The following is a 24,589-nucleotide window of genomic DNA, read 5'->3' as shown; positions in this document are numbered from 1 at the left end:
GCCAAGCTGTGTGGCTTTCGGGATCTTAGGTCCCTGACCAGGAATTGAACCCGGGCCCTCTACATTAGGAGCACAGAGTCTTAACCGCTGGACCACCAAGGAAGTCCCTCGCTGAGCCTCAGTTATTTAAAGTGGTAAGTGAAGAATACTTTCCGACACGCATATAAAGATTTCCAAAGTTAATGGATGTGATGAGTAAATTGTCTTAAGAATACAAGGTCAGGGACTTCCCTGGTGGTCCAGTGGTTAAGACTCCGTGCTTCCAATGCAGAGGGTGTGGGTTCAATCCCTGGGGGGGGGGGGGGGGGAACTAAGATTGTATAATGCCGCGTGGCACAACTGGAAAAAAAAAAATTTTTTTTAATCTTCTGAAAATAGTTTTGTTTTTTTTTGCAGGTCCACCAAGAGAGACTCTTTTCTCATTTACACATTTGAGCTAATATACTGAACATAACTCCTCCACCCCACCAAAATACAGGTACACAGGTACGTTAGCTAAATCTTTCACACAAATATATTCTAATTACAGTGACATTAATTCATCATAAAACTAACTTACAAGAGGTTATCCATCTCATTTTAAACAGCCAAATACTAAGCACCAAAATAAGCCCCGCACCAACACAGATGAACCTTTCACTTACGGAAATAGGAAAGACAAACCCCAGAACTTTAAGGATTACTGAGCTAAACCACTTATTTTTACTTTGACATCTCTCATCTAAAGGTACGAATAAGTAGCTCAGAAATTATAAGACAGTTAAAGTAAAATTCAATGCATCACATAAGACTTCCTCTTTCTAAGCTTTCTCATTCCTCCTTACCACTATAGTACAAACTGCTATATTCTTTTGTAACATAAACAAAAACGTTAACAACTACTTAGAACTATTTAGAAAGCTAATAAGGACAAAGACTGATTTAACATTTAGACAACCACTGATAACCTTTAGCAACGTTGTTTAATGGCATGAGGGGAGAGAAGCCAAATTGTAGCTTTTTACAGCTGACAAAACTGTAGCCCAACATTCACCACTTAAGCAATGAAAGCGGTATCAAAATCAACTCTGAATTGTGGTTTATTTCTCATTCCATTTTCTCTCTCTACTGGTTTGGAAGTTAAACATGCTTTTATTCTTTCAATGGTTATACTGGAATTATAATGTGCATTCTTAGTAGTCTATTAAACTCACGTAGGGCTTCCCTGGTGGCGCAGTGGTTGAGAGTCCGCTTGCCGATGCAGGGGACACGGGTTCGTGCCCCGGTCCGGGAAGATCCCACATGCCGCAGAGCGGCTGGGCCCGTGAGCCATGGCCGCTGAGCCTGCGCTCCGCAACGGGAGAGGCCACAGCAGTGAGAGGCCCGCGTACCGCAAAAAACAAAAAAACAAAAAACTCACGTAAATTTTCTTTACCCTCCCCCTTAAACGCCTGAAACGCTTTACCCCTGAATTGCCCCAGGAACTTACTTAACTAAAGAATGATGCCTTTATTGTTCTCTCCAACAAGCTAATTAGATTTTCATGCAATTTCCTCTCAAGCTTTGGGGATGGGGGAAAGGATGAGTAATGAGGGAATAAAAACTTGAAATACTAGGGTTTAACCTAGAGTCTGCCACTTAATAATTTGGGTTATTTCTTGTTTCTTCGAATAACGGCCTGTTTCCCTTCACTGTTCAAAAAATACCTTTATGTCTGAGTGGCACTGTGTCGTTTTCATAGCAATCATATCTTCTATCATTCCCTCCAGTCCTTCTGTTACACTCTGCGCTTAATACTGCCCATTCTCCTCGCAACCAAACACTGCTAGAAGTGAAAAGACCTCGACGCAGCGCTAGAAGATGCTTCGCCTCCCGATAAAATCCCCCAGAAGCAGCCAAGTCCCCCGCCAACGTTCCCAAAATCTAAAAGAACCACGATGCTCTCCACCACAGACAAAAGAAATGGGCCTTGCTGAGGGCAGGAGGGTACCAGGAGAGCGAGGAGACCGCGGGGTGAGCGAGGAGACCAAGGGGAACAAGCTTCACCGCGTCCCACGGCGGAAGTCCGAGGCGTTCGGGAGCCGCAGCCCCAAACAATGGAGTTTTCCCGCCTCCTCAGGGCCCCGCCCCCTGCTCCAGAGCCGGCGGAGGGAAGCGAACGCACGAGCGCACGAGCGCACGACCCCGCCCCCGAGAGACCCCGCCCATCCCGACCCACCGGTCCAACCTCCTCCCTCGTGCAGGGTTTTTTTTTTTTTTTTTTTTGGCGCCAAATCTCTGTTGGTTATTTTCCCGATGTGTTTGCGGATCATACCGGAGGCGCACGCCAGGAGTGCGGGGACAGCAAGGACGTGAAGGTACACTGCCGCGCCGGAGCCCCGCCTCCCCGCCGATAGCCCCGGGCCTGGGGAGGAAGGAGAGGGGCAGGCGATGGAGACAGCCGCCGCTGCCCCCGGCAAGATGGCGACCGCGAAAAGCGGGGCAGGGGGCGCCAGCCGACCGGCGTTACTGCCAGTGAGCGAGGCTCTCTGCAAGAAGTGGGCTTCTCCAGTGTCCGGACCTCCCCGAACAGCGACGGTTGTTCACTGGAAGGAAAGTCCTCCCACCCTCCGGTCTGTCTCTCCCGGGGAGCCTCCGTCCACCACCCCCTCCCTGCGGACTGGCCAGTGCCTCAAGCTCTCCACGGTCCAGCTTACTTGTCGGCGGAAACTAGCTCCGCGGTGATGGCGGCACTGGCTGTGGACTCTGCGGCCATCGTTCCCCTGAGGTGGTGGACCCGCGGACGGGATAGTGCCTGTGAGAAAAACAGAGAATTTGGAAAGCCAGAGACTTATTCGTGGACAGAAAATGGCAGATTGGAGACCCCGCGCGGCTGGGCCCTCTTATAAACCAGGGCCCTTCGCCCCGCCCATCCACTTCCGGATCCTCCCCCTCGAGTTTAAAGGGCCAGGACCCAGCCCCAATCCTGCCCAAGGACATCTCCCACCCGCGCCACCTGGTTCTGCGCGATACCTTTCCTCCCTGGCTTCCGCGAAAAAAGCAACTTTTTGCTTCTCTAGCAAGTCGCGTAAGAACTAGAATCTTGGTACTACTTGGTACTACTACTCCTGACCGGACGGCGGCCAGCGACTTCCAGAGAAGGGGAAGCTGGGGCTGCCCTACATGTTCGGAGCGAGTAGCCGAGAGTCTCTTTACAGGCCGGATACTCAGGAAGTTAACTGAGACTTTCTGTCGGTCCGCTTAGTCGGATGGACACGCAAGAGCCGAGCACGTGTATACCAGCAACGGCTAGAACAGATATAGGTGAGAGACGCGTGGCTCTGAACCTCAGCAACAACTGACGCAAGGAAATGCTGTCGTAGGATTGGCCACCGCCTGAAACTACCGCGCTTGATTCAAAGCTGGGGACTGCGGCGGGACGCGGCTGGCTCCTCCCTCTGGGCCCGCCCCCTTCGGCTGGCCCAATCCGCTGAAGCCATGCTCTTAGGCCCTACCCAGACTCCCAAATCTGACTAGCTTAATGCTCCCAGCTCTTTTCGTCCACTCCAAGCTAGTTTATACTTTGTCCGCTATGTCCGGGGGGCACTGTGCTTAGACATTCTAAAGCTATTAGCTGTCTTACTTAATCTTAACAGCAACGCTACTACAACGGTGTTATCCGTCCCATTTGGTAGAAATAGAAACCAAGGTTCAAAGAAGGTATGACTAGCTCAGAAGGTTGCAAGACAAGTCATTTATGGGAAGCAGTGTGCCTCATTTCCTGCAACTCGCTGAGTGGAAGATAACTGCACTTCTTCACATCTGGAGCATAATCCATTGCCTTCCACCATGGCCTTGCCTACAAATGTCAGAACAGGAATTTTATTTCCGTCCAGGTTCAGACATACTGAGAAAGATTCTTGGGGAGAATTCTTATTCCACTCTGTCAAGACTCAGGCAGTTTAAAATCTTTAGGGATAAAGACCTGGACCTGCGGGCTTCCCTGGTGGCACAGTTAAGAATCCGCCTGCCAATGCAGGGGACACAGGTTCGATCCCTGGTCCGGGAAGATCCCGCATGCTGTGGAGCAACTAAGCCCCTGAGCGCCACAGCTACTGAGCCCGCGCTCTAGAGCCTGCGTGACACAACTACTGAAGCCTCCTTGCCTAGAGCCCGTGCTCCCCAACAAGAGAAGCCACCACAATGAGAAGCCCGTGCAATGCAATGAAGAGTAGCCCCCGCTCGCGGCAACTAGAGAAAGCCCATGTGCAGCAACGCAGCCAAAAATAAATACATAAATAAGTCATTTAAAAAAATAAAAAGCAGTTAGACCTTCTAAATCATCTTCCCCAGGGCAATGGAAAACTGGAAGTTTATTTTTTGGAGAGGGTAAAACAAAAAGGAGGTTGAACTGAGAGAAAGTTGAGGGTAGAAGAAGTATATGGAAAAGACAGATTAAATGAATGATTACATACAAAACACTGAGATCTTGTGATAGACTCCTAGTTGTCTTCCAATGTCGATTTTTCTCTCCTATAGTAGTAATAGAACGCTGATTTTTATTTATTTATGCACTTATTTTAGTGCATAACCCCCAGAATAAAAACCAAAATTGTCAATGTCCCCTGGAACTAGAAGTGCTCACATGATGACACTCTGGTCAATGAAAAGTGAACAGAAGCAATGTGTGCATCTTCCATATAGTGACATCAAAGGGAAGGGGCTTCCCTTTTCAGAAGGTGAGGTGGTGAACTAACTTGGACCAAGTCAATCAGGGCCATGCACCAGGAATGACAAATTAGTAAGATGCCTAGGTTCCTAGCATCACGGAGCCACCATACAAGCTCTGGGCTGCTTACTCCAAAAATGTTATATAAGAGCGAAATAAAATTCTTAGATATATCCATCATATATTAAGCAACAACTATAAGAATTGCAGAAGAAATAGAGATAAGTCAACAATTGTAGCTGAAATTGTTAACTCATGTCACTCAGAAACAAGCAGACGAAAAAGTAAGCAGAGATAAAGACATGACTAATATTATTAATATGCTCTAGTGACTAAATATATAGAAATCTATGCTCAAAAATCAGCAAATACACATTACATTCAAACATCATAGATCACTTACAGAAATGGACCATTATTAGGCCACAAAGAAAGCCTCAATACATTCTAAAGAATCATTATCATTTTCATATAGACCATATTCTCTAACCACAAAGCTTTATTGCACTGCAAATTAACATTTATATATTGTATAAATAAATAGCCCTTGGGTTAAAAAATCATGAAGGAAGTTAAACACTTAGAGCTGAATGACAATAAATACACTACACGTTAAAATTCATAGGACAAAAGAAAATTCATAGGACACAGATAAAGCTGTATTTTGATGAATTATAGCTTTCAAAAATTTTATCAGGAAACAAATAGAAAAATTGCTCAAAGAATTCAACTCATGAAGTTAGAAGAAGAGCAAGAGAGAAATCTCAAACAAGAGGGGAAGTACATAAGGAAGATAGGGCAGAAATCAAGAGAGAAATAAAAGATTAACTAGAAACTGGTTCTTTGAAAAAATAAAAATATATAGATAGAAAAATATAGATAGCAAATGCAAAAAAGAAAATGCAGAAGAAATAACTACAGAAATCATAGACACAATGGAAAGATAATTGTATTAAGAATAATTATATGCTGGGACTTCCCTGGTGGTGCAGTGGATAAGACTCTGTGCTCCCAATGCAGGGGGCCTGGGGTTCGATCCCTGGTCAGTGAACTAGATTCCACATGCATGCCACAACTAAGACCCAGTGCGAACAAATAAATAAATAAATATTGAAAAAAAAGAATAATTATATGCTAATAAATTTGAAAACCTAATGGAGTGATCCTAGAAATAAACAAAGTGTCAAAATTGGCACAAGAAAAAACAGACCTTAAGTTGATCGATAAATAATAAACATTTGAAAATGGTAATCAGATGTCCTACCATTCCCCCCAAATGCCCAGATGGTTTTATAGGTGAGGTTAACACATTTTCAAGAAACATTTCCATACGTAGAAAAAAAGCAAAAACTTTTCTAGGATAATAATAGAACTCTGATTTTTATTAATAAGATTTAGGGAAGACTTTCAGTTAAAGATGGTGGGTTGAACACATGCATTTATGTATAGCAAAAAAGAAAAAAAAAGAAAGAAATGTTAATGTAGTCTTTTTTAAAATTTATTTAATTTATTTTATTTTTGGCTGCATTGGGTCTTTGTTGCTGTGCGCAGGCTTTCTCTAGCTTCGGCGAGTGGGGGCTACTCTTCCTTGCGGTGCGCGGGCTTCTCATTGCGGTGGCTTCTCTTGTGGAGCACGGGCTCTAGGCATGCGGGCTTCAGTAGTTGCGGCACGCGGGCTCAGTAGTTGTGGCACATGGGCTCTAGAGAGCAGGCTCAGTAGTTGTGGCGCATGGGCTTAGTTGCTCCATGGCATGTGGGATCTTCCTGGACCAGGGCTCGAACCCATGTGCCCTACATTGGCAGGCGGATTCTTAACCACTGCGCCACCAGGGAAGTCCCAATGTAGTCTTTTTTATTTTTTTAGGCCGTGCAGTACAGCATGTGGGATCTTAGTTCCCTGACCAGGGATTGAACCCATGCTCCTGCAGTGGAAGCACAGAGTGTTAACCCCTGGAACTCCAGGGAATTCCCAAGGGTAATGTAGTCTTGATTCCAGAAATAGGAAAATATAAAAAATAAAATTGTAAGCCCCTTTGACTTATGAATGTCACTGCATACATCATAAATAAAATATTAGCTAACTGTACTAATTAAGATGGGGTAGGGACTTCCCTGGTGACCCAGTGGGTAAGACGCCACACTTCCAAGGCAGGGGGCCCAGTTTCCATCCCTGGTCCGGGAACTAGATCCCACATGCACGCCGCAACTAAGAAGTTTGCATGTTGCAGCTAAGAATCCCAAATGCTGCAACTAAGACCCGGCACAGCCAAAATAAATAAATAAATAATTTTTTAATTAAGGAAAAAAAAGGTAGATTTTGCTGCAGTGGCAAGTAAACCCAAAACTTCAATGGCTTCATTCAATAAGATTCAGTTTCCACTCTTACTATATTTTCATCTCAGGTCAGCTGGAGGCTTTGCTCTGTGTCATCCTCATTCTGGGTCTCAAGCTGATGGAACAGCGACCATAAATAATATAGAGTATTGCTTGTCACTGTTTCAGAGGGTAAGAGAGAATATGTTGGAACTCACACTTGCTCTTAAAGCTCTCACCCGGAACCAACACATAATCACTTTTTTTTCCCATTGGCCAGCACAAGTCATGTTAATATCTCTGGAATACTAGAGTAAAGCTTTAATGCAAAAAATGACACCCTGGATCTCCACAAATAGAAGTATCATCTACCTCTGTTGTGGCAGAATTGAATGGCTCTTGACCTCATGATCATAGCTCAAGGTGATGTTTACACTGTTGTCAACACAAGTTATTAAACTATAAAGTCAATTAGAAAGAAACATCCCTAAAATTAAAGAAACAATCTTGGTTCTCCACTCCATTGAGAGAAAAACAACTCTTTAATTAATTCAGGTAGATCCTGGATGTAGGGAAATGAAACAGAATGATATTTAAATGTAATTAAATGTGGATTAACTATCCTGGCAAAAATATATGTTCTCCATGTATTCATTATACTAGCTCAGGTTTGCTTGTCATGTTGTATAAAGCAACCTATTAAAACCTCAAAAGGCCAAAGGCCCAAGAGGTAGTGAAACAAAACAAAGACACATCTGGACAGGCATATTTATAGCTTTATGAATATACAGATGTCAAAGTGCAGATGATCCTCAAAGAGGAAAATCAACAGAACTTGTCATGAACATTCTAGAAGTTAACATCTCAAACCAATAAAGTGATTTTCAATGTTTTAATTCTTTGGACAAATATCAGGACTCCTTCATAGATCACATTTCCCTGGACAAATACTGTGACCTCTTTCATATGTATGTTATCAGTCCCCTTTCACCAAGTATTCTTTTTTGGTTTGCCAGACTTTTTTTTTTTTTTAGTATAGTTGATTTACAATGGTGTGCCAATCTCTGCTGTACAGCAAATGACTCAGTTATACACACATATACATTATTTTTTTTACATTCTTTTCTATTATGGTTTATCACAGGATATTGAATATAGTTCCCTGTGCTATACAGTAGGACCTTGTTTTTTATCTGTTAGTTTGCCAGACTTTGACTACAAGGTTCATATTCTCTCTCCTACAGAATGTCACAAGGTCTCAGTTTTCCTACCTGACTGTGAGATATCCCCTCCCCCCTGCAGACCGCAGGGCAGTTTCTGAAAGGGGTCTTAGATTGTACTTGTGTATAAAAAATTCTGATGTAAGGAAATGGAGTGTGGTGGTGCTAGCCTCTGGCTGGTAAGCACTCCCTTCCTCTAGAATATAGTCTTATAAAGGCAAATCTCATTTTAAAATCTGAGTTTGTGGTCTTTTACTCAAAACAATCATATAAAGAATCCTTTTTGCAAAAATACTTAAGGACTTCATAGTTTTCCCAAAGGCCTTCCTTAATACTTTGATAAGCCAAACATCCTCTTTTGAAGTCTAGTGTCTTCATCTTTGATTTTCTTTCCCAATTAACTGTCAGATCCTCACTTTTCAATAGCTTTGGGTATGATGTGTTAAGTTTCCAACATCACTTCCATTGCTTCATAAGGTACTGTTAACTTTTGCAAGACTTGCAATTTCACTTTTCAGTGGATGTGCGCTGTACTGACCAGTGATTTAGACAAAGATGTCAACAGAGAAATGCTAATGTTAAGCAGGGTGAGATGTTTGAGTTAAGAATAATTTCTAAGTAGTCAACTTATTAGTGAATAATTTGATGTTATGACAACTTTCACTTCCTGATATGAGCTGAATTGTGTCCTCCCTCCTCAAAATCATATACTTAAGTACTAACCCCTAGTACCTCAGAATGTAACTGTATATGGAGACAGGGTCTTCAGTTAAAATAAGATCATTAGGATGGGCCCTAATCCAATATGACAGCCTTATAAGAAATTTGGGCACAGGGAATTCCCTAGCAGTCCAGCGGTTAGGACTCCACGCTTTCACTGCTGGGGCCCAGGTTTGATCCCCGGTCAGGGAACTAAGATCCCGCAAGCCATGTGGTGCAGCCAAAAAACAAAACAAAACAAAGAAACAAAAAAAGAAATTTGGACACAGATGTGCACAGAGGGAAGACAATGTAAAGACACAGGGAGAAGATGTCCATCTACAGGCCAAAGAGAGGCCTGGAACAAACCTTTCCCTTATGTCACTCAGAAGGAACCAATCCTGCTGATGCTTTGATCTCAGATTTCTAATTTCCAGAACTGTAAGAAAGCAAATTTCTGTTGTTTAAATCACCCACTCTGTGGTACTGTTATGGCAGCCCCAACAAACTAATACATTTCAAACTCATGCTACCTCATAACTGTGGAAAGTTGGATCGTGAAAGGGTATAAGGGAGCTATGGAATCATATAGCAAGCTACCTGGGGAGGGTGAGATCAGCAAAGATGTCCCAGAGGAAGTAACAGCTAAACTGAATGTTTAAGTAATAGATGTTCATCCAACTGTAGGCTAACAGGTGGATTGTTCCAGGTAGAAAGGACCAGAGACAAAAGACTAATTTCTCGGGTTGGTAGATGCAAACTATTACATTTAGAATCGATAAACAACAAGGTCCTAATGTATAGCACAGGGAATTATATTCAATATCCTGTGATAAACCATAATGGAAAAGAATATTAAAAAAATAGTGTATGTGTATAACTGAGTCACTTTGCTGTACAGCAGAGACTGGCACAACATTGTAAATCAACTATATTTCAATAAAATAAAATAAACTAAAAAGACTAACTTCCAACATGCCTCCCTACAACCACTTGGCCTCTCCCATTGCGGAGCACAGGCTCCGGACGCGCAGGCTCAGCAGCCATGGCTCATGGGCCCAGCTGCTCTGCAGCATGTGGGATCCTCCTGGATCGGGGCATGAACCCATGTCCCCTGCATCGGCAGGCGGACTCTCAACCACTGCGCCACCAGGGAAGCCCCCCTACAACCACTTTTTATCCCACTAATCCATTTTCCCCACTGCAATAGCACTGTATTTCTAAAACACAAATCATGCCATGTTATTCCTGCTCAAAACTCTTACATGGCTTCCTGCTTCATTCAGGATTAAAAAGCCTAAAGTCTTGGACTTCCCTGGTGGCACAGTGGTTAAGAATCCACCTGCCAGTACAGGGGACACGGGTTTGAGCCCTAGTCCGGGAAGATCCCACATGTCACGGAGCAACTAACCCCGTGCGCCGCAACTACTGAGCCTGTACTCTAGAGCCCACAAGCCACAGCTACTGAAGGCCGCGCGCCTAGAGTCCGTGCTCCACGAGAAGCCACCACAATGAGAAGCCCGCACACGGCAATGAAGAATAGACCCCGCTCTCTGACACTAGAGAAAACCCACGCAGCAACAAAGACCCAACGCAGCCAAAAATAAATTAATAAAGGTATAAATGTATTAAATAAATAAAATTAAAAAGCTAAAGTCTTAACCCAGTCTCCTAGGCCTTCCATCACCAGGTCCCTACCTTATTCCAGCATTATTTCATGCCATTCCACCCCTGCTCCCTTTCAGTTTGTCACAAAGACTTCTTTCTTTAGGTTTTTCAAACAACTTCTTTCAGTTTCAAGGCTATCCAATTTGCATGGAACACTATTACCACTCTCACCTCTTTTAACTAATTATTCCCTACTCATCCTTCAGATCTCAGCCGATTAAATCAGTAAGCTTCTCACTCTGCGCTTTTTCATAGCACTTCTTCCAACTGTAATTAAACTAATTACGCAATTAGTCTGTCTCACGTAAACTGTAGGGACCTATGTGTCTTGATTATAGCTATATCCCCAGGGTCTCACATCGTGCCTAAGTACTCCATAAATATTTTCTGAATGAAGAGCAATGGTTCAACTAGAAAACTAAAATGAGTTTTGTGTGACCGGAGTTTAGAGGGATTTTCCAAAAACCCTGCTAAAAACCCAAAACCTCAGTCTCTGGTGGGACCACAAAATATGTAAGATAGGACCTTAGGTACAGTGACAAACTTTGGTGCTGACTCTGCCTCCTTCAGGTAGCCTATGCACACCGACTATAGTGTTATGGAGAAAAAGACCATGTCCCTAGTTTTCCTGATTTTCCAAGCTGGGATTCCCAAACTTCAGAATGTAAGTTTTGTTGGCTCTTCATATTCTTAAATCTAGGCACTGACTAGATGGGTGGGCGGGATGCAGGAACTCAAGACCTATGCCCAGAAGTGTGAAGAAACCACAGTATTCTCGATGCCCTGATCTCAGTCCGTAAGTGACCAACTTTTGGCATTCTCACTAAGACTACACTGGGATGGCATGTAGTGCTAAGAGATGCCTTTAGGTGGCACTACTCCACTAATATACCTTATAATTTATGAAGGCGGACATGGAATTCAGCTGCACACTGGTTTCTCCAGAATCAAGAAAGATAAGAGAGTTTGGACTCATGGCAGGTCACACCCAGCATCCCTAAAAGAAACTGTTTCCATATCAGGTCTGACCAGACAAATAAGACAAGCAAGTATCATGGATGGATACTCCAATGGCTTTATTAATTCCTTCTTTCTGGGGATGGCAGGACGTTATAGCTGGAGAGATGAAAAGGAAGCCAGGAAGCTGTGGTCTCAATATGGGTCACTGAAGGGGTACAGAGGGTGACCTGCATCTCTCGGGACCCTCTTCCCATCCACCTGGAAGGAGAGACAGATGACTCCATTAGTAGGAGCTGACATTCCAAAGACCCAGAACATCTTTTCCCAAGAATCTTACTCAACAGCCACACCTGCGTACAGCACTATGACAGATGGCACTGACTGAGGCTAGGGCCTCAGTGCCAAGGGCATTCCAGCACCAAACCCACAGCCTGGTACGTGGCTGACCCTGCCCCTGAAGAGTTTGCAGTCTCAGCTGGGATAAGGAACTCTTTATTTCCCTATGTGCAACAGGGAAACCTCTAACAAGGTTGAGAATGTCCCATTTATATCATTTACTGGGTTATTGTTATTGTTATGTGTCAGGAACTGGGATCTTTTTACACATAGGAAGCTGAAGGTTGGAGAAGTTAAATAACTTGTTCTAGGTTACAAGGTATCGAGATGCAGGACTGGAACTCACAGGCTACATGCCTTATCCCTCACCCAGACTACTTCGCGGAGCTCAGAAAAGAGAAAAGAGCCCATTGTGTCCAGGACAGCAATCCTACCAACAACATCCTGCCAAGCCTGTGACCATCAAGGTTGAGGCCGGACTTAGGGCAGAATCCTGTCCCAAATCTCATATTCCCTGACTCTGGGGGGTGATACACACTCACCGTAAGCATGGGCACGATGAATCGCAAATTTTTATTCAGGGCATCCAGCTGTTTCATCTCCTCCAGGCTAAAAGTGAAGTCAAACACCTGGGGATGGGAGCAGGGTGGGGGGCGGGGGGGGGGTCGGTCAGGAAAGCCAGTTTTGCGAGTGGAAGTTGGGGTTCCAGAACAATGCCTTCTTAGCCAAACAGAGTCAGGGCCAGACTGTGTCCCAATGGACTAAAGAAGACAGGACAGACACATCACCAAGTACCTGGATGTTCTGAAGGATATGGGAAGGTGTGACACTCTTGGGGATGCAGCTCACTTTCCGCTGGACCTGCCACCTGAGTGGGGGATTGAGGTATAGATGAGGAGGTGGAGTCAGTACACATAAGCACTTTTTTTTTTTTGGTCCTCCATGCAGCCTTCTCTGAGCTCCTGGAACCCCTGAGCCTCATAGTAATAGGGAACATGCCTCAGAGTGGCCTCTCCCCAGATGACATGGCAGGATTCTCAGCCTCATCAAGGCATTTGGATAAGGAACCCCTCAACCCTTGCCTCCCAACCCAGAAGCCTTCTCCCTAACCTGACTGTCTTTCCCCAAGATTGCTTGTACCTGAGCAAGATCTGAGCTGGAGATCGGCCATGCTTTTCAGCCAGTGCCAGGACCACTGGCTCCTCAAGCAGGACAGGCTCATCAGGATCACGCCAAGCACGATCAGAGGAGCCCAGAGGGCTATAAGCAGTCACCTCCAGGCCGCGTGCTTGGCAGTGGGCAATCAGCTCATTCTGAGCCAGGTATGGGTGGCATTCCACCTGAGCCAAGAAACAACCTATCATCATGAGGTGGCCACAGCCAGCTTGCTGGCCCCACCCAGACATGCACATCGTGACCAACCCTGCATCACTGACCCCCTGCTTCCCCTCAACCTGCTTTTCTCAATCTCTAGACAGTTTTCCACTATTTCATTCTCTTCCCACACTTCAATGCCCTTCCTTAAGCAGAGGATTTCTGCACCACACTTCTGACAACTTTCTAGCCATCTCTCTGAAGTAGAGCCATCATCTGCTCACTCATGCTCATTTACATACACACACACACACATAGACACACATAGACACACACACACACACACACTGCCCCCAAACCAAATGATCTTTGCTGTGTTCACCTGCAGGACAGCTGGGCGCACAGAGGCCACACTGAGCACATCATCGATCTGCCGACTGCTGAAGTTGGACAGGCCCAGTGCCCGCACCAGCCCCTTAGCCACCAGTGCCTCCAGAGCCTTCCAGGTCTCCTTGTAGTGGGTGGAGTCATAGCGTATAGTCCCATCAGCATTCTTAGGAAAGGGGTTGTCTCCCCGCCTGAGTGAAAGACGGCCCCCTCGGTGTGGGCACAAATGCCAGGCTCCTGCCTACCTGCCCGTCTAGCCACGCTACATCCCATAATCCAAGCCCAGAAAGGGTAAAGGGCCAAGAACGAGAAACAAGCATGGTTTTTCACCTTTCCAGGTCATAACCCAAGTGTTAACTCTATATGGAATGCCCATCCCCCCTCTTCTTCTTCCTAGACACATTGTATCTCCTCTCCTCTGGAAAGTCTTCCTTAACTCCTTTCACCTTGGGGAGTTGCATGCCCCTGCAGCCTTCTTCAAGCACAGAGCACAGAGCTGATGGTCGGCTCCTCTCACACCCTCTGTGGGAGCTTACTCTTCTACAACCCCAGGGCCTAGGTCAGCAGAAGCTAGTACATTTCTGTACAAATGTACAAAGGCAGCAGGAGGGACCACCCATGCACACCCTAGGATACACACCATGTGAGGCTGCACTCCTTTTTTGTAGTTAAACTGTAGCAGAAAAGGCTGAGTGTTCCTCTCCTGTTCTGCTACTGTGACTTACAAAAAGTTACTAACATGACTCCGCCAACCCCTGATTCCCTGGATGAAGACTCTGGCAAGGCTCACTCAAAGGCATAAGGCCAGTGCATCAGGTACAGGTCCAAATACTCCAGCTGGAGGTCACCGAGTGTCTTCCGGAGGGCAGGCTCCACATCCTCGGGGTGGTGCTTCGTGTTCCACAGTTTGGAAGTCACAAACAGCTCCTCCCGAGGCACCAACTAGTATAGGGGGCAGGGTCCATAGTTAGAAGAGCCAAGGGCACCCAATCTCACCCACCCTCACCTCTGGGAGAGGAATTAGAAGGAAGCTGATGCCAGATCCCTCTCGCCAGGCCTCAGCCCCAGCCTCTGAGTTTTCTCACCCCACCCCTCTGTAGCCCCAGTCCTCACCTTGCCAGGTCCCACATTCTCCTTCAGGGCCTCCCCAATCTCAGTCTCATTGCCGTAGATAGCAGCACAGTCAATGTGGCGGTAGCCTATACTCAAGGCATACTTAATCACTGCTTTTACCTGCCAGGTGAGAAAAGCAGAAGTTTTAGCTCTGTTGGTCTGGACCAGAAACTGCCCTCCTGAGGGTCACTGATGCGGGGAGGGGGCAGGAATTTACCACTGCAGTCATCCATGCAGCGGAAGTGAGAAGATGGCTCTAGTCTCGGGGACCAGAAGTCTCTTCAGAGACCCCAAACCCTTTGTCCCCACCCCACTAACCTCCAAGGTTTCTTCCAAGCAATCTCAGCAGGGCCCAGCTAAAACAAACAATGTGTTCTCAGCTAGATGCTCAGAAGGTGGATGGATACATTGACACAGGACAGAAGGCAGAAGTGTAGTCATGGAGACAGGTCCCCAGCCCTGGGGAGCTGGTTAGGGAAACATGATACACAGGTAAATAGTTCCCAGGGCAAGGCCACATGGAGAGAGACCTTTAGGAAGCCATGTAGACCAAGAGAACTCAGGCGAGCAGAAGAGGTGATTGGGGAGAAAATGAAGGAAGGCAGAGAAGTGAGATGGAAGCTGGGCCCAGAGTCCCCCACCAGAAGAGAAGAAAGCAGACACCAAGGAGGAGGACAGGTCAGTCAATTTGTTAAAAACCAGACTAACATGGCATTAGGAGCAGAACCAAGGGTGTCAGGCCCCTGCCACTCAAGATCCCCATTTGGGTGTAGCTCTTACTATCCAGACATATGCCCCTCACACCTGACCCTACTCCCACCGCTCCATACCCTTCCCCATCCCCTCCACCCCTGCCCCCAATCTTGGCCCTGGCTCTGGCTGTCACCAACTGCCTTCATCTGTTCTAGCTCCTGGACTTGTCCCAGGCCATATCAGTGCCTGCCTACAGAACCAGGCTCCTAGGCAGCTGTAGGAAGGAAAGCAAAGGGAAAAAAGGCAGAGTTCATCCAGCCACACCACAAATCCCAGCCTAAATTCCAGAGAGAAGAGGCCATTCTCCTTGCCAGAGTCCCTCCCAAACTGCTCTAAACTCTGACTCAGATTCCAAGCACAAGGAACAAGCCCTGAGGAGATGCTCCACCCCAGGTGCAAGCTGAATCTCTACCTGTGTCAATCTAGGAAAACGTCTCCGCTCCCAGGCTCCCTGAGTTGGAAGGGTCTACACCAGGGGTTGCTAAACTCTAGCAGTTTTCTTTTGGTTTTTTTTGGCCCTTGAGCTAAGAATGATTTTTACATTTTTAAATAGTTACATAAGTACATAATCACCTCCATTTTGCAAATTGTCTAACAAAATCTAAATTATTAACCACCTCGTTCTTTAAGAAAAAGTTTGCCGACCTTCGGTCTAAACAGTTGACCTAGTTATTCTTTAAACCCTAATATCTGCTGTGTGCCTACCTCTGGCCTCAAGGAACCCAGCGTGGAACAGGAGACGTGATCACAGCACAGGGTGATAAGTGACATATTAGGGGTCAGCATAGGGCCAGGCACAGAGAGGTCCCATGCCTTCACAGCAGTGCACATCCAGTCAGGGAAAGGTCTCCTTCCTACACTCTAGGCAGTGCTGGGCCCCTCAACCACTCCTCTGAATCAGCTGTGGAAGCCAAGTGCTCACTGCTGGTCACTTCTTCCCTTGTTTCTTCCCACTGCCCTCCAGGCTCATCCCACCTGAGGTGAAGTATAGTTGGGGGGGTGCTGAATAGTGCCTTTTCCCGAGCAGAGGAGCAAGGAGCTCCCCTCCTAATCTCCCATCTCTCACCTGGCCAGGCTCACTCTTCCAGGTGCCCAGTCCAACCAGGGGCATCTTCTGTCCAGTGTGCAGGAGGATACAGGAAGCCGCCATTGCCCCCTGAAACACAGATGGGAAGAGAATGGTGTGGGGTCAGTGCTGCTGCTTGGGCCCACTGATCAAAACTCCTGTAAAACAGGAAGCGGGCACAGGGGTGATAGGAGAAAAAACAGAGTCATGTGTATATGCCTGTGAGCTGAGACAAGGTGCCTGGAACCAAGCAAAGCCAGTAACTCCTGGACAAACACTAACGGGACCACCAGCCTGGCTGCCCTTCTTCCATCAGGCTAAAGAGCTCTAAAACCTAAAAACAAAGGCGAGGTGGCTTCCCAGAAGTACCCAGCCTTAACTACATGAGGTCTCAAACCAGTGTAAGACAGGCAAAGGCCTTTATGAGACAAAGTGAGACCCGGTGACAGAACTGGCTCAGGAAAGGGTCCCTTTTCAAAGGATGAAATGAATGTTCCCAAGAGGTTGTCAGAACTACAGAGACTCTGAGTCCCTCTTACAGAGGTCTGATTGGCCATGCTGCTAGGCCTGAGTGCGGTCTTACAAGGGAAGTATACTATTTTTTAGATGAAAAAAACAGGCTCAGAGAGGTAAAATTATTTGCCCCAAATCAACAGCTAAGTGGCAGAGCCAACTATTCAAGGAGGAGCTGATGGAAGAGGCGGGAAAAGGCAAGTAAACACAGACCTATAAAATACATGTGCATGTACACTCTGCTACAGAAAAACAAGTGAGTTCTGTAGGGCAAGAACCAGGGAATAATGACACTGGCTTTTAAGAATGAGTTGGGACAGTCCCAAGAGTCAAGGGTAAGAGTCTTTCCAGGAAGAGGAACTAGACACAGGACCTCAATGCAGCAGAAAGCAGGAAATTACATATACATGAAAATTTCCAACTGAATGAAGCAGGTGGGTGATTGAAGCAACCCTGTTTGGAGAGCTATGAAAATCAGAAGTCTCCAAATGGGGAACTTCCCTGGTGGTGCAGTGGTTAAGAATCCTCCTGCCAATGCAGGGCACAAGGTTTCGATTCCTGGCCCAGGAAGATCCCACATGCCACGGAGCAACTAAGCCCATGCACCACAACTACTAAGCCTGCGCTCTAGAGCCCGCAAGCCACAACTACTGAAGCCCGCATGCCTAGAGCCCGTGCTCCGCAACAAGAGAAGCCACCGCAATGAGAAGACCGCGCACCGCAAGGAAGAGTAGCCCCCGTTCGCCGCAACGGTAGAGAAAAGCACGTGCGCAGCAACAAAAACCCAACTCAGGGGGCTTCCCTGGTGGCGCAGTGGTTGAGAGTCCGCCTGCCGATGCAGGGGATACGGGTTCGTGCCCCGGTCCGGGAAGATCCCACATGCCGCGGAGCGGTTGGGCCCGTGAGCCATGGCCACTGAGCCTGCGCATCCAGAACCTGTGCTCCGCAACGGGAGAGGCCATGGCAGTGAGAGGCCCGCGTACGGCAAAAAAAAAAAAAAAAAAAAAAAAAAACTCAGACAAAAATAAATAAATAAGTAAATAAACTTATTTAAAAAAAGAGTATTATGGTAGAGCAGGTAATTGGACAAGTTGTAACTATAACCAACACACCAAAATTGTCTTTCCTAATACTTCTAACTCAGGAAGAATTTTATAGTCTAGCATAACCTTATGGAGGCTACCCTTTCTGCTGAAACAAAAACGTTCAATCTGGGCAGCAAACCATGGACCACTGAAAGCAATACTCTTCATTACCAAACTTCCCAGGGGCACCAACCTGCCCAGGGATCAGGCAAACATGTCTGGACTTCACAGGAGGAACTAGCCTGCTAGCTGCTACCAGGGTCTGTGGCTGGTTTCCTAGGCTTGATCTTCAACCCATGACCTGTTGACCTCTCCCAGATTTACCAGAACACAAGGAATGGCTGAGATTACACCCAGGCTGAGAGTGTGAACAAAAACCTGGCCTCAGGGGAAAAGGAAGAACCTCATGCTTGCCTCTCCCTTTCTTTTGCTTGTGAAACTGAAAACCAAAAAGGCTAAGGCTTGAGGTGGCGGACTGGTCCTAAGGCGTGCAGGTGCCCTGTGCCTATTCAGCAGTTCCCCCTGAAGACTGGAGTGCTCAGCCTGCCACTGAAGACTAGTCTGCAGCTCCCACTGCTCAGGCCACCGAGTGGGTAGGAACAACCACTGAGTGGTCTTAAGCTGTTCTTCCACAAACTCTTAAAATGGAAATAGGTTGATGGAAAATAAAGTTTCTAAAAAGAAAAAAAAAAAGGCTAAGGCTTGGAGGGGCAGGAATCATAGAGGTAGAAATGGCAAACACAGATCTGCAAAGAACAAGAGCTCCAAAGGACAGAACAGAAGGCAGAAGACAGATTTTTCCTCTAGGACAGGAAGTCATCCTCTACCAGCTCCTGACTTCCTCATCTTCTGCCTGGTGCAACAGCCTTTCAGTCAGCCCTGCATTAATAGGCTCTGAGCTTGTCAGCATCTGCCTAGCTGGACCTCTGGCAGAATTCAGAAGCCCTCATGTTATCTTGGGAGAGGTTCTAGATGGAAAAGAGAGAAAAGCTGGGTGTGTGGGGAGAGGGGGGTGAGGGTAGTATCAGGATTCAGGTTTTATTATTCCCAGGTCAGTGCCTAGGTTCCTTCTCTCTGGGGCTCAGTCTTCCTTTCTCAGAGGAGGGCTCTAGAGCTGCCTTGATACAGGAAACTTGAAAACACAGGAAGAAGAGGAAGCAGTATTCACGTGAGTGTTCCCTGGCTGGATGGGCCTTTCTTCTTTGCTCCCCATAAATATTGATGTCCCTCAGCGTTCTGTCCTCAATCCCTTCTCACTCCCTAGCCAAGCTCAAGTCTTCAGTGATCACCTTAATCACTAATTCTTCGCACCCCAGTGAATATATATATTCACCTCCCTCTGGACATCTCCACTTGTATATCCTACAGGTAAGTGAGACTCAACATGTCCAAAAGTATACTTATCAAATCCAGCAACACAGCACAGATTTCAAGCTCTGGGGTGGCACAGACCTGGGCTTGAATCTCAGCTCCCCCATTCTAAAGAGATTTTAAGTACTCTGCACAGTGCCTGACCATGTTCTTCTTTCTGTATACTCTATCTCACCAGGGACTCAAGGCCCTGGATGACAAGTGTTAAAGCAAACCAGACAACTTGTCTACAGTATAATCCATGGGGGTCTTAAAAAAGCCATCTAATGTATTTCAGTTTGTTTGAGGCATTTCTGAGTATTATCAGATTAGGGTTTCGACAGGTGATGGGGGGGTGGTTATCTTCTGGTTTCAAAGAAGCCAGGACGGAAAGCCACCTTAAATATGTAGCAGTGGCCAAGATTTGGTCTATCTGGCTGCATAAAAAATCCTGTAAATACTTGTAAATATTACAAAAGACACTGTTTGCTCTAAACTGTAATGTAAAACCTAAGATTGCAATAACACTTCCTGGACTTCTTTTTTTTTTTTTTTTGCGGTACGCGGGCCTCTCACTGTTGTGGCCTCTCCCGTTGTGGAGCACAGGCTCCAGACACGCAGGTTCAGCGGCCATGGCTCACGGGCCCAGCTGCTCCGCGGCATGTGGGATCCTCCCAGACCGGGGAATGAACCCGTGTCTCCTGCATCGGCAGGCGGACTCTCAACCACTGCGCCACCAGGGAAGCACCTGGACTTCTTGATGTACGTGAAAAGAATATATACTTCCTAAATCTTTATCCAGCCTATCCCTGCCCAACTCCAGGGCCACTGCTCTAGCTGTGACCACCCCTCCCAGAACCAGGGATCTCTGTGCTTCCGGTGTGTCCCCTCTCCCCACAAAGCAGTCCCCAAATCTGACCATGTGATTCGCAGGATCTCTTCCAGTAGATCTCTCCTACCCTCGGGATAAGGTCCAGACTCCCTGGTAATACCCTTTGTAACCTGGCTCCCACCTCCCCCATCTCTCCACCTCTTCATTTCAGACTCCATATTCCAGGCTTTGCAGAACCAGCCACCATATTTGACTCCAGGCCTCTGCACACTTTCCTCCCCCAAGTCCCACCCTTGCCTGGCTAACTGCAGGTCACCCTTCAGATAGCAGTTTAAATTTCTCGTTCCTCCCATGTCCTGACAGTTGTGCACATCACTGCATTTGTTTGTTCATTTTCCCTCACAAATCTTGGTACTCCTTGAGGTCAGGGCCTATCATCGACCTAAACCTGTAGCTGCTTGAGTGCCTGCTCCCTCCCCCACCCCACACACAGCGGCAAATGGGGGAGATCTTGTCAGCAGGAGGGTCATTTGATAAAGTCACTGCCTCCATCACCTTCTTCCTTTACTTCTTGGATAACCTGGAAAAAATCATCTCTGGAAAATAACAAAGCATTTACCATCATCTTCGGTTAAAAAAAAAAAAAATCCCAGTGACTCCAGAAAGGATGATACTTGGGTTGCTCTTGTATTACAGATAAGAAAACTGAGACCTTGGGAAAAGTAACAGGACTGATCAGAATCATCAAGACTCTTCTAAGGGAGGTCCTGCAGCCCAGAGTATGGACAGGCTGAAGGGAGAGTTAATTTATACTAACCCCATCCGGTGAAGGTTCAGATTCTGTTCACTTTAACAGAGCAGTGGGTCAACAGAAAAACATGCCCTGGCTTTCCCAAACCCAAGGCAGGTGCCTAAGCAAGCGAACCCACGCCCCTCCTGCCACTTATGAGAAGCGTCTCTGCAATTCCACATTAAAGCCGGAGTTCCTGAAAAAATCGTGTTGGTGGGTAAACAAAAGGAAGATGGCAACCAAAACTTACTGATAGTATGTGCCGAGAGCTTTAAGAGCTTTATCTCACTTAACTCTTATTACATACAGTTCTGATGTAGGAACTGATTTTACCGCTGAGAAAAATGAGGTCCAGAGAAACTGAGAACTTATCCAAGATCACTCAGCGAATAAGAGGAAACTCAAATCAGAAACCAAGTCGGGCCGCTTCCTCAGCATTTGCTCTTCGCTCTAACCCGCGGGCGGACACATCTGTAGTAAAGGTTCGAGGCCACCTCCACTACGACAAAGATGGGGCAGCAGAAGAGAAACTCACCTCGGCACGAGCACAGGACGTTAGCAGGGAAGTATGGCTTTTCACCTCAGTCCTGTGCCCTGCTAGCGACCCAATGGGGCTCAGCTTCCCGGATTGGTGGGCAGCAAGAAACTGGCCTGAGCCTGGACACCGGGACTTAAGTCTGGCGGTGATGAAGAAGCTCCTCCCAGAGGAGGGGCTGGGGCCGGGCATTCAACATCACGCGCAGTGGTGGACCCCGCCCCTGTCCCCAGAAACAAGCTGGGGGGTGGACGCCTGAGCTGGGTGGTTGCACTATCTCTTCCTCAGGATGCTGGTGGGTAGATTGGCGGAGTTTGGGCACACTCCACAGCGCGAGTTTGGAGGACTCCCGGGCTAGTGAAGCCTGCGCCGACGGCCAAGTAAGCGGCCCCGGAGGCGGGGCCGGGGACGCCTCTGCCTGGCCCATATTGCACCGCGCGCCGCCGCGAGGCCGCTCTGGGCAACTTTTTCTCGTTCTGCGGCCAGAGGGAGGTGGCCCGGCTGCCACGTGATGACATCTTCTGCAGTCGGCTCCTCCTAAGGACTACAGGCCCCACTCTAATCTATTCTCTTCCTTAGAGCCGGGTTGGCCAAGTTCCCTGAAAACACCTAAGCTGGTCCCATTATTTGGTCAGGCAAACTGAGGTCCAGAGAACAGCCGCAACACAGAGGTTGACAGTAACAGGGAAGACCTTGGGACTACAGCCTTCAAGAGGTAAAAGTTAGTGCTCTCTGTATCCGGACTGTGGACCCTGGCAGCGCATTTATGTTTTATGTATATTTAGGCTTTATAAACATTAATTTATTGAGTCTTCACAACAATCCTGGAAGGGGAATGTTCTTTTTTATTCTATTTACTGCAAGCCTTTTTTATTGAAGTATAGCACACTGGTAAATGGAATATTGCCTGCCATATCAGGAAACAAAGGATGTCACAATCATCAGTGATTGAAGCTGTGCAGCCACCACCGAAGGTGAGCTGATGAGCCCTAAGGGAATTTAGGAAGGAAACAAAGAATACCTGCCATCTAGCAGCCATCAGACTGCAGCCACTCCCTAAGGTGAGCCCTGATTTCAAGACATGAAAACAGGATACTGGCCCCAGATAGCTGAGGTGCATAGCAAAGGCATGATTTCAATGAGCCCAGACTCTTTCTTGCATCTTCCCATGCATAGAAAAGCGCTAAATTCCTTAACTTGGGATTTCTGGTTTTCTTTAATTAACAGTACCTGCCCTTTGTTGCAAAGCTCCTGTATATCCTAGCTCCCCCCTCGCCTCCTTGGAGCAGTTCTCTCAGTGTTACTTGAGATGCTGCCTTCTGGGCTTGAAGTCCTAAAAATTGCCACCAAATAAAACAACTCTCAACTTTTAGTTTGTAAATATTTTTTTAATCGACAATACAGACAGAACAATGCACAAATCTTAAACGTACAACTCTGTGATTTTTTTTTTCAACATAACCACCATCCAGATGAACATACAGTGATACCAGCACACTTGAAGCCTCCTGTGAGGAAGGTATTCAGTACCATTTTACAGACTGTGCAGACTCAGCAAGGTTTCCCTTGCTCAGAGTCACACAGCTATTAAGTTACAGTTTTGTTTTTTGTTTTTTTGTGTTTTTTTCTTTTTTTTTGGCTGCGTTGGGTCTTCGTTGCTGCGTGCGGGCTTTCTTTAGTTGCGGCAAGTGGGGGTTACTCTTCGTTGAGGTGCACTGGCTTCTCATTGCAGTAACTTTTCTTGTTGTGGAGCACAGGCTCTAGGCGCATGGGCTTCAGTAGTTGTGGCACATGGGCTCAGTAGTTGTGGCTCGTGGGCTCTAGAGCACGGGCTCAGTAGTTGGGGCGCGTGGGCTTATGTGATTAGTTGCTCTGCGGCATGTGGGATCTTCCGAGACCAGGGATTGAACCCGTGTCCCCTGCATTGGCAGGTGGATTCTTAACCACTGCGCCACCAGGGAAGTCCCAAGTTACAGTTATGAGATTTGAAATCCCGTTTGCCATTTGGGCTGAGAGGTGTCTTGAATTTATGTTTTTCTTGGTGGAAGTGGGCAAGAAGCAGATTTGTCCTGATGTAGCTCTGCCTTTTTCTCCCCTCAACTCCTCTCCCACCCATCTGTACTCCCCCAGTGCCACTCTTCCCCATCTTTTTTTTTTTTTTTTTTTTTGCGGTACGCAGGCCTCTCACTGTTGTGGCCTCTCCCGTTGCAGAGCACAGGCTCCGGACGCGCAGGCTCAGCAGCCATGGCTCACGGGCCTAGCCGCTCCGCGGCATGTGGGATCTTCCCAGACCAGGGCACGAACCCGTGTCCCCTGCACCGGCAGGCGGACTCTCAACCACTACGCCACCAGGGAAGCCCTTCCCCATCTTTTTTTACACCCAGATTACTCCCCACTGTCTCCCAAGTAGGAGTGGTGTCCTAATGGACTAAATGTCCGACATTTCACACCATCTATCCTCATAAAGACACTCAGATTCCAGCTTATGTGATTGTTACCGAGTCCAAGCTTGCTCTGCTCGCCGCACGACAGGCCAATGAATCAGAGGCAAGGTGCTGAGGCAAGGAATACCACTTTATTCGGAAAGCCAGCAGACGGAGAAGGTGGCAGACTAGTGTCTCTGAAAAACCGTCCTACCTGGGCCTGGATGCCAGTTTCTTTTATAGAATCAGAGAGGGAGAGGCAGTGAGGAAGTAAAGCAAAAGGGCCATCAGTCTTGCAAAACATCTCCTGGAATGACCAACCTCCTGAGGAGATGTGTTAGTTTCTTTTTTCTTGCAGCCACTCACAGGTGGGCTTGGTTACCTGAGGCAGGCCATTATATGTGATTATAATAACAAAAGCAACGAAAAGCAAAGGTTAAAGGCAATGAAACAGATCAGACATGGAGTCTGATTTAGATCTTCCCTGTTACACGATCAGAATTTAGAATCTCTCAAGTTCATCTTAGACCAGCAAAGACCATTAT

At 46.9% G+C, this 24,589-nt stretch overlaps 2 protein-coding genes across 5 annotated transcripts in view; both read right to left on the bottom strand.

The window, feature by feature from the left end:
* The window catches only part of NASP (nuclear autoantigenic sperm protein), a 36,192-nt gene extending 32,946 nt beyond the window's left edge, over positions 1-3,246 (bottom strand). The window contains exons 1-2 of one of the 4 annotated variants that reach the window (XM_082615663.1): positions 3,142-3,246; positions 2,676-2,773 (exon numbers count right to left, since the gene is read on the bottom strand). In XM_082615663.1, coding sequence (XP_082471789.1) covers positions 2,676-2,734 — 59 coding nt within the window. In that variant the 5' untranslated portion in view covers positions 2,735-2,773; positions 3,142-3,246. Of the gene's footprint in view, positions 1-2,675; positions 2,859-3,141 lie in introns of those variants that run through there. The other 3 variants (XM_082615664.1, XM_082615662.1, XM_082615665.1) reach the window with 3 other exon arrangements.
* An 8,393-nt stretch (positions 3,247-11,639) lies between these two features.
* Positions 11,640-21,983, bottom strand: AKR1A1 (aldo-keto reductase family 1 member A1). Its single transcript, XM_082616401.1, has 9 exons — positions 21,622-21,983; positions 16,517-16,606; positions 14,698-14,817; positions 14,375-14,526; positions 13,580-13,775; positions 13,024-13,223; positions 12,679-12,751; positions 12,426-12,512; positions 11,640-11,805 (listed from the first exon to the last, which is right to left on the bottom strand). The coding sequence occupies exons 1-9, from the start codon at positions 21,811-21,813 to the stop codon at positions 11,740-11,742; spliced, it is 1,176 nt and encodes a 391-aa protein (XP_082472527.1). The 5' UTR covers positions 21,814-21,983; the 3' UTR covers positions 11,640-11,739.
* Positions 21,984-24,589: the final 2,606 nt, after the last annotated feature.

The sequence above is a fragment of the Mesoplodon mirus genome, assembly GCF_964341445.2.
Source record: "Mesoplodon mirus genome assembly, chromosome: 3".
NCBI classification, from domain to species: domain Eukaryota; kingdom Metazoa; phylum Chordata; class Mammalia; order Artiodactyla; family Ziphiidae; genus Mesoplodon; species Mesoplodon mirus.
The sequence above is the reverse complement of the archived record's forward strand: the minus strand, read 5'-3'. Positions and strand labels throughout refer to the sequence as shown.

What these genes read in the sequence shown, in the direction of transcription:
- AKR1A1 (XM_082616401.1), bottom strand. Translation starts at nt 21,813, where the DNA reads ATGCCCGGCCCCAGCCCCTCCTCTGGGAGGAGCTTCTTCATCACCGCC. An exon ending in CGTCCTGTGCTCGTGCCGAG is followed by an intron (nt 16,607 to 21,621) that starts GTGAGTTTCTCT and finishes TCTGTGTTTCAG; the next exon opens with GGGGCAATGGCGGCTTCCTG. An exon ending in CACTGGCCTTATGCCTTTGA is followed by an intron (nt 13,776 to 14,374) that starts GTGAGCCTTGCC and finishes TCTTTCACTCAG; the next exon opens with GCGGGGAGACAACCCCTTTC.